Source organism: Crocuta crocuta, unplaced genomic scaffold, assembly GCF_008692635.1.
Source record: "Crocuta crocuta isolate KB4526 unplaced genomic scaffold, BGI_CrCroc_1.0 scaffold30, whole genome shotgun sequence".
In the NCBI taxonomy this organism is placed as follows: domain Eukaryota; kingdom Metazoa; phylum Chordata; class Mammalia; order Carnivora; family Hyaenidae; genus Crocuta; species Crocuta crocuta.
The window spans coordinates 9,172,851-9,182,194 of NW_027528345.1; the positions used below are offsets into that span (position 1 = coordinate 9,172,851).

General features: G+C 41.7%; 1 protein-coding gene across 1 annotated transcript; it reads right to left on the reverse strand.

Moving 5' to 3' along the window:
- Positions 1 to 428: 428 nt before the first annotated feature.
- LOC144222869 (phosphorylated adapter RNA export protein-like) lies at positions 429 to 1,608 on the reverse strand. The gene is given in 4 exon segments (XM_077753571.1): positions 429 to 1,030; positions 1,033 to 1,120; positions 1,122 to 1,538; positions 1,540 to 1,608. Coding segments are annotated over 4 exon segments (1,176 nt in total).
- Positions 1,609 to 9,344: the final 7,736 nt, after the last annotated feature.

The window sequence follows — 9,344 nt, forward strand, 5'->3', positions numbered from 1 at the left end:
GAACACAGAAAAACTAAGTTTGAACGCATTTGTAACAGTTTAACAATTTATGTGCCTTATTAGGATCTTTTTATGGAATGTTTTGAAACCAATCGTATTTCACTGCAAAGTCAGAAGAAGAAAACAGCTTTTTGAACGGCATGTTACAATGACCTGGGCAAAAGTAATTATCAACTAGTAATAACTAACACATGCAACAGATTGAGAAATTAAATCCTCTGCTATATGCTTTTAAATATTTTGTCCGACATGAGAAATGTTTCTATCAATAACATTCATCTTCCCACAAATTCAACTTTATTTCCAACAAGAAAACGGTTCTTTCTATCCAGATTTTTAGGTTTATCAGTGCAAAGTAAAACGAAGCAACCTCAGTAGAAATGGCTTATTACAAGGTTATTCTAGAAAGGTTTAATCCTCAAAATGTACTAAAAGATGTCCAAATCGTGAGAATAATCAACCTCGATGGCTTCCTCTGCGTCCAGCTTGGTCTCTCCGTGGCCTTCCTGCGGCTCGTCAAGGGAGGCCAGTGCCTCATTTGTGTCACTTGCGAAAGTTTCTCGTGATGTATCATCATCTTCTTGAAAATATAGATTTTTAATAGCTTGTTTCATCTTTTTTCCCAACACTTGTGTTCTCCTCTTTCTAGCAGCCTTTTTATTTTCATACTCCTTTTTATTTTCAATGTAGAAAATGTCCTTAATTTGCTCCTCAATGATGCTGGGAGTATTTTTTAGGAGATTCAGAAAGACTCCATCTGGTGTTCTTCTTCGACTACCATTCATTATAAAAAGGCCGCCATTTTGTTCAACTTCAGCCGTTTCCATCAGAAGTTTAATTGCCTTTTTGTGCCCAATTATCCTCACTACTCGTGCTATTAGATCTTTCTTTGGTTCCTGCAACTTGAAAGAAACTTCATCAGCCACTTTCTCTTGCGAATCTTCCTCTGTGATCTCATTCCGGCCTTTGTAGTTCATTTCTAGTCTGTCCCCTAGTCTGTCTTTGACGGGTCGTTTTCGTTTGAGATGACTTGCCCGTTTTCCTCTTCCTTTGATTCCATTTTTTTGCCACCCTGCACATATTCATCTAGCTCTTTGTCTAATTCTTTCGTATGTTCTTGGAGATTCCCTGTTAAGTTTCTTAGCAAGCAAATAATTGTCGGATTGTCTGCTTTTGTCAATAGTACCCTCCATTCCCAAGATAGCAAGTTCAGGGGCCACCGCATCTTGATTCTGTTCTTGTAGCACAGCACCCCATATGTTGTTAACCTTCTTCCCTCCAGGAACAGGTGCTTTCTGGCTGCTCTGGCCAAACTGAAAAGGCTCTGGCTTGGGAGGAGGATTAAAACATTTCTGTCGCTTGCACTTCCAAAGGGATCTGTCATCATCTGAATCAGAAAAACTCTCCTCACTGGAATCCACGCTTTTAACAGTCCGATAATATGATACCGGTGCACATGGCGCTGCCATAGCCTGGAAGGGCCTCGCTATGCTGTCCCCACCTAGCATTTTGGGCACCTGCAGCGGCCTGTCGCTGGGTTGCGACCCTCAGGTCGGAATCCGAGTCGGAAAGCTGCCCATCTTCCACGTCGCTGGCGTCCTGCGCCATCTTCCCACGGAGTGGTCATCCTCAGTCTTGTTATAGGGTAAGCATTAAGAGCGGTTATTGTTTTCTCTTTTGTAATGCAAGGGTCTGCCTTAGGCTTTGATTGTCCAAGCAACTTGAATAAACACAATTAGATAGGGAGATCTTGGTTCATTTCCATAACTGACCATTTGAGCCTCTTATTTTTGTTTTTTCTCTTCCCACATTTTAAATCCCACTCTTGTGTTAAAATTCACCAACAGAGAGTGAGCCCACAAAATCCCAGATCCTCCACCCTCAACCCCAATAAAAGAAGAATTGTAGGCATTTTCTCCCTCTCCCTTTCCTTCCCTCAACGACCTCACTGACCTCACCGTGCAGCTCGAGGGGTATCATGTGATTTCAGGTCTTGTAAGTAATAAATCTTTATTTTTTCAAAGTTTCCCGATAGTTGTCTCCGAAGGACATCTTGCAGTCATAACAAGAACAACAAGGGGCCACCTCGTTGTAAAACTGGCAGGGAAAGGGGAAACTGTGGGAAGCTCACCCAGACCCAGGCATTTTTAGCTGAGAGTTTAACTGTGCATAGGCTGAGGCTGGCCCTAAACACTTGCCCAGGCAGCTTCAGTTCTAGACATCTGATCTTATAAAACACAAACCAAAGCTAAAAGAAGGAAAACTATTACTTTAGCCCATCCTTGAACTTTACATAAATGAAACCATTCTAAATGCTGAAAACTTAAAATACTTAGTCTTCAAGTCCTGACGAGAAGGTGGTAAAATTCAATCTCCTTGCATTTGTGTTTTGCTTTCTATATCAGGAAAAAGAACAGGAAATGCTGTAATTTTTGTCTCTCAATTTACAAAGGAATGTTCTCTAGATGAAATCACCTTCAGCTTGCTACTTACAATTATCTATTTGCATGACCTTGAGGAGCCTGTTTGTATGACAGTTGTGTTTGCATGACCTTGCTGCTTACAAGTATCTACAGTATTTGCTTGTCTACAGCATTAAGAGGTGTTGAATTTTAAAATCCTGAATTTGCTAAAAGGGAAAAAAAAAAAAACTAGAAAAACAGCAATAAGAATTGGTCAGGTCCCCAGAGCAGTTGAACTACGCCTCATATGTGAAATCTAATTTGCTAGTAGAGATTTTAGACAAATGCACATTTCTAAATGGGACTTTCAGTGATTAGTCTTGAGGAGAACTAGTTTGGACCAATTTAAACTTGGGCAGTCTACACCTACTGACTGGTTTCTCATGCTCTGAAATACTCTCTTCCATAAATATGTAAAATCAGTATCAGTGGCAGTGGTGGTGGGTAGAAGCCAGACTTCAATGTGTTAAGTAAATAGAACACACTTAAAAAAGCAGTAAGTTCACACCACATTCTCAAGGTGTTTAGACTTAGAGAATGAAAGAGGAAATTGACAAGAAGGGGTGCCGAGGTCAAAGACACTTGTAACAATGAGAAAAAGAAATGGCTATACTTACAGATGGTGAGAGAGAAAAAATGGAGAAGAAAAAATTGAATATAGAGATATGGAAGGTTCAAATAGAAAAACTGCCAAGGAAGCATTTTATATTAGGCCAGTTAAACCCAATCCCCCCTCCTACACTAATCACTAAGACCAAGACAGTTTACACCCAGGTAATAGGCCTATCAGAGAACAGAGCTTGGGGCACTACACCTCAGGTGCACTGAAGCCCAGACTTTGGATGGTCATCCCTAAAACACACACTTTTTTTTGCCTCCACTGTTTTTGATCTACCCAATGTCCTTTTTCTCTTCCCATTGGTACTGCACTCTAGTGTTAGGTTCCCAGAGTTCACTCCCAACGTCATAATAGCCAACTTAAGCATTACTGTTGGTAAGCCATCCAGGAACCTGATCTCAAATTCCTATAATGTCTACCCTAAGGCACCGTTGCTCAACTTGTACAAATAAGGTGACCTTCAAGATCCAACAATTTATCTTATCTGAATGGTTCCACCACTGCTGTTTCTAACCTCTGATGGAAATCTTCTGTCCTGCTAGCTCCTCACCTTTTCACCTGCAGTACGGCTTTCTAAACACTCTAGTTTTTCAGTCCATCCCTTTATTCTGTCCATGACGATCACTCCACAAAAGCTTCATTTTAGTTATTTCTGTGCATTGATTTAGCAGCTCCTGTGTCTGTGACTTTCAATGTGTCTTGTCTGCTTGTTCTTTCACTGCTTTCACAACCCCCACTACTTTCCCCATTTCTGTGTCCAGAACATTAGCCTCTATGGAATTCTGGTTATGCTTCAAACATAGCTTGACACTCAGAACTAATAGTCTCCTTCCTCCTTAAATATAACAAGATTGTAGTAGATGACCTTCTTTACACTTGACATAAAATCACTTAATCATTTCTTCCATGCTCAAAATTCTACCTATATCTGCACATAACTTTAACACTTTTTCAATGCCAGAGAAATATTCTATAAGGACATCTTCTATATCTACAATGGGTGTATGTGTACATGTGTGTGTATATTTGGGTTGTGTGAATCTTTTACCACCTTTCCCTGGACCTTACTTCATCACTGTTTACCATTTTATTCTGCATTCTTAACTTTGTCTGCTCTATAGGCATAAACTATACCTATAGGTATAAACACTTTCCCTTAGGCATAAATATAGTAACATGCTATTTCATCCCATCTTAAAAAATCAAATGGTTATTCTCTAACACTCTTGTCCTCAGCCTTATCTCTTCCTATATTTAAACTCATGTGCATCTATTCACAAAATATAGTTTCACAGGAGCACTGGGGTGGCTCAGTAGTTGAGCATCCAACTCTTGATTTTGGCTCAGGTCATGATCTCACGGTTTGTGGGATTGAGCCCCAAATTGGACTCTGCACTGACAGCACAGAAACTGCTTGGCATTCTCCTCTCCCTCTCTCTCTACCCCCTTCTCAAAAAAAATGAATGAACAATATATACATACATATATATATGCATATATATATATATACATATATATATATCAACAACTAACATTGTCAAGGTACAAAGATGAATAAAGAAAAATAACAGATACATAAACAGGTAACTATATTTCAATAATGTAATTTTGATTTCAGACTGAATACAGGGTACTTTTAGAGCTGAGAAGATGCATACTTACACAATCTTGATTGGGAACATGGAAAATTCATGTAAATCAATGGATTCATTCTTGAGAGATGACCCTTGAAGTGGTGCTTCCAAGTCCTTCAAGCTTTCCCATCAGTAACTGATGCAGTTTGACAGTACTGATGATCCTTTTTTTTCTCTGGTAATTTGACTTGGATCCTCTGGATATCACTCCTGAATCGAAAGGAAACTTCACCTCAGTCTATTTGTCATGTCCACTTCCTTACTACTTCTATAAATGATGTATTTCCCACAATTCTGACCTTGGGAAACTTTTCTTTCTATATACATTCTTTCCTGGCATTATTTTATTCACCACTATGGTGACTCTCTAATCTAAAGTCCAAACTAATCTCCTGACCATTGAGCAACACAACTTACCAGGTGTCATACACTCATTTAAAATGCAACATATACAAAATAGAGTACATTTATTCATACTTTTGCATAACAAATACTTATTAAAATACTTACTATGAACCAAGCATTTCAAAAATCTATCCTCCATTATGTCATCCCCATGCATTTTTTTCATTAATAAGTGTGAAACTCTCATAGTCCTATTTGTTGCATCTGACTAATGGCATAAATTAAATTGTGAATATTACAAGAAACTTATTACATGAAAATCATGCTTTGCCACCAACTGTCTAATCTGATACAAGTCACTTTTATTTTCTCATTTAGAATGGAAGGCTACAAAGAATACAAAAATACAAATTCTAGGGAGTGCCTGCATGACTCAATCGGTTAAGCGTCCAACTTCAGCTCAGGTCATGATTTCGCAGGTCATGAGTTCAAACCCCATGTGGGGCTCTGTGCTGACAGCTCAGAGCCTGGAGCCTGCTTTGGATTCTGCTGCCCCTCCCCCCTCTCAAATACAAATAAATATTAAAAAATTGTTTGAATATTAATTCTAAGGGATAAATGCACCCTGATGTTCATAGTAGCATTATCTACAATAGCCAAATTATGGAAAGAGCCCAAGGATCTATCGACTGATGAATGGATAATGAAGAGGTGGTGTGTATGTATCATGGAATATAACTCAGCCATAAAAAAGAATGAAATCTTGCCATTTGCAGTGACATTGATGGAGCTATAGAGTATTATGCTAAGTGAAATAAGTCAGACAGAGAAAGACAAATACCATATGATTTCACGCATATGTGGAATTTTAAGAAACAACCACAGGGTGGGGGAAGAGAGAGACAAACCAAGAAACAGACTCTTAGTTATAGAGAACAAACTGATGGTTACCAGAGGGGTGGGGCAGGCTATGGGTGAAATAGGTGATGGGGATTAAGGAGTGCACTTGTTGTGATGAGCACCAGTTATTGTATGGCAGTGTTGAATCACTGTATTAGACACCGGAAACTAATATTACACCATATGTTAACTAATTGGAATTTAAATAAAAACTTAAAAATAAAATAAAGGGCTAAAACCAGATTGAATATTTTCAAACCTATTTTAGCCCTGATTATATTCTTTTTTTAACTCCTACAGAAAAACATAAACAAATAAAAGTGATCAAAGTAGAACTTCTTTGGATTAACAGGGGGCTCAAGAAGATGTAGCACCACTCACTTATGCACGCCTTTTCCTTGTCTTCCAACAAGACTGAGCCAAACCATTACCACTCCATCAGCTGATCCACCTCTTACCCAGTCACGTCAAGTCCTAAAGTGCCTCTTACCTTATCTAAATTCATATTTTACAGATGTTATGTCAGTCAAGGATCAATGCTTTCCAAACATCACAAAAATCATACTAAATTCGCCTTTATTACAAGGACTATTTGCTTCCTGGAATGGAGGTTTTTTTTTTTCTGACATGCTGTCATATATTAAGCATTTAGTTAGGTTTGGATTTAACCTTTCTCAGAGGATGACATTTACAAGAGCCTGAGAGAGACAAAGGGCTACAGGGAGACAGACCCAGGGGCACTGGTCTCTGGCTGTCCTCCTGGCGACCCAGAAACACCAAATGGAATAGTCATCCATGCCTCACCCCACTCCAGCCCTAGAGCACTCCACCACCCCTGCAACATGACAGCCAAGACACCCACTACTCAGAGGCCCTGGCACAGATGTCTCCTCCAGGAAGCCTTCCCTGATCCCCTCCAAAGTTGGCTATAAACAGGTACTGGAAGATGTGGTTAGACAGTTAAAACACACACACACACACACACACAGGAGCACCTGGGTGGCTCAGTCAGTTGAGCACCCAGCTTCTGCTCAGGTCAGGATCTCACGGTTCGTGTTTGAGCCCTGCGTCAGACACTATGCTGACAGTTTAGAGCCTGGAGCCTGCTTGGGATTATGTGTCTCCTCTCTCTGCTCCTCCCCTACTCATTCTCATTCTCTCTCTCTCAAAAATGAATAAACATTAAAGAAAAAAGAAAAAATAAAAATAAGCCAGTAACCACAAAGACAGGGGCCCCAAAGGAGAGCATTCATTCCCACTCACCAGCCTGGGCCCATTTACCATGTCTGCAGATGACGCCTGTGTACCCCACCACTTGTGAATCCAGCCCTGTTGGGGTGTAAAGTCTGTTGAGAGTGACTGTGCTGATCACAGCAACGTAGCAAATACTTCTGGAACAACACTGAACATTAAGTGGACAAGGCAGCTTCATCCTCACAACAGCCCCTTCCAGAGACCTCCATTTCACAGCTTAGGGGATGGAAGGGCAGAGACATGAGGTTCCCTGCCCAAGGTCACACAACCAGTCACATGACCAAGATCACCCAATCCTTCTCCAAGCCCAGATCTTAACCATAACGTGCCACTGTGGTTGGAGGGGGTTGGAGAGATTATTTTGGCCCCAACCCCAGCCATGCCTGCTTCACATGGTCAGCCTAGAGCTGGGAGCCCAGAATTCAGGGTAGGCCATACATACCCCTCCATCCCCCAGACACCCAGCATAACCACTCATGCATGGGCAGACACACCCAGTGGTCAGGGAGCCCTGTCCTCCCATCTCCTGGCCCTCACTGTGTGTTAGGGTGATAGGGTTGCCGCGTCACAGGCACCACTCTGGGCAGGACTGTGGCTGCCTGGAATCAGGGACATGCGTGTGTCCATCTGTTCTGTCCTGTCTAGTTGCCACCACAGGGCTCATCCTCCTTGTCCTTTGGGGAGCACTCTCCAGAAGCACTCACCATCCTGGAGAAGTGTTCAGAAGCCGTGTATGGGCATCTGGGAGCTGTACATGTAACATGTTTCATGTTAGTGAAAACTGACCTCTGTTCTCTGGAGTGGAGATATGTAAGGCAAAGACAGAGTTTGGGTACAAAGTAGAAAGATAGTTATGACTTTGCCAAGTGAAGGAAGCTACAGCAGGCTAATACCTCCACAACTGCAAGCCCACGCTGNCTAGGAAAAAACAGGATATGGGCAGCTTTGATATGAGACCGGTACATGGAGCCAGCCACGTTCATCGTGTCTTCCAGGTGGTCTCATGACTATGGCTGGCACTGACCATCCAGTCCTCTTACTAAATATACACAGAGCAGCCGGATGTCAACATCGATACTGAGATCCTGGAACAAAGGATTCTACAGAGAAACGAGTGAAGGGGACAGCGAGGCTTCAAGAATGAGGAAGAGAAAATTTTCTTCAGTTTAAAGTCGAGCCTTGCCAAAACACTAGTGTGTCCATCTTAATTTCCAACCACCGTTGTTTTTGTGGCAGTTTTAGTCATGCCACCTGGGAGCCAGGGGAGCCGTGCGGGCACAGGACAAGTGGGGTCAGTAGGGCCCCCTTATCACCCATCTACCCCCTCCTGGCCCTGCCCACGCCCATCTGTACACTGAGGTGAGCTAAGGGTCCACACAGATGGTCTGGCAGGTGGAGTACAGCTCCACAGGGACCACGGGCTCCATGGCATCCTCCACCACACCAATGATGAAGGGTAACACGCCCTCTGTGCTTGTTACTTATATCGGAGTCCAATAAACACTGATGACTCTTCTCTGCCTTAAAGCAGAAATATAAAACTTTGACTTCAGACATTTCAAAAATCCTCTGTATGACCTTCTAAAAACAATTCATTACATACTTGAGTTACTATTCTTTAATAAACTCCTTTAAAAATTTAGTATATGTTTAAAATAGAAACACTAGAAACTTAGGGCTGAATAATATTCCCAGAGTGGAGTTATTGCCGGTCATTTAATTATTATAATGGACAATCCTGTTGGAGGAATGAGGAAAACGGTAATGTCCACTGGAAAAGAGCTGGAGTTCAGGCATTAGTATGTCACAGCTCAGCTCCCTCGATGTTTTCTACGGGCCTTCTCAGGCCAATGATGTCATGGGGGGAAATGTCTGTTTTCCAGCAGTTTTTCTTCAAATCTCTTTCTTATTCTCTTCTTTTTCAGCACCCCCACTCCCACCCCAAACCTAATAATAGTCTCTTCTAGGCTTTCAATAATTGCCTCAGCTCAGAAACTTGAAATACTGCCCTGGAGAGGACCTCTGTGCCTCCTACTCAATTCACCTTTCTAGTTAAGTGCAAACGGCAGTTAGAGGCCCAAGCTCAGCTCTGGGCTGTGACTTCAGGGAATATAGAGCACCGGGCCAGCT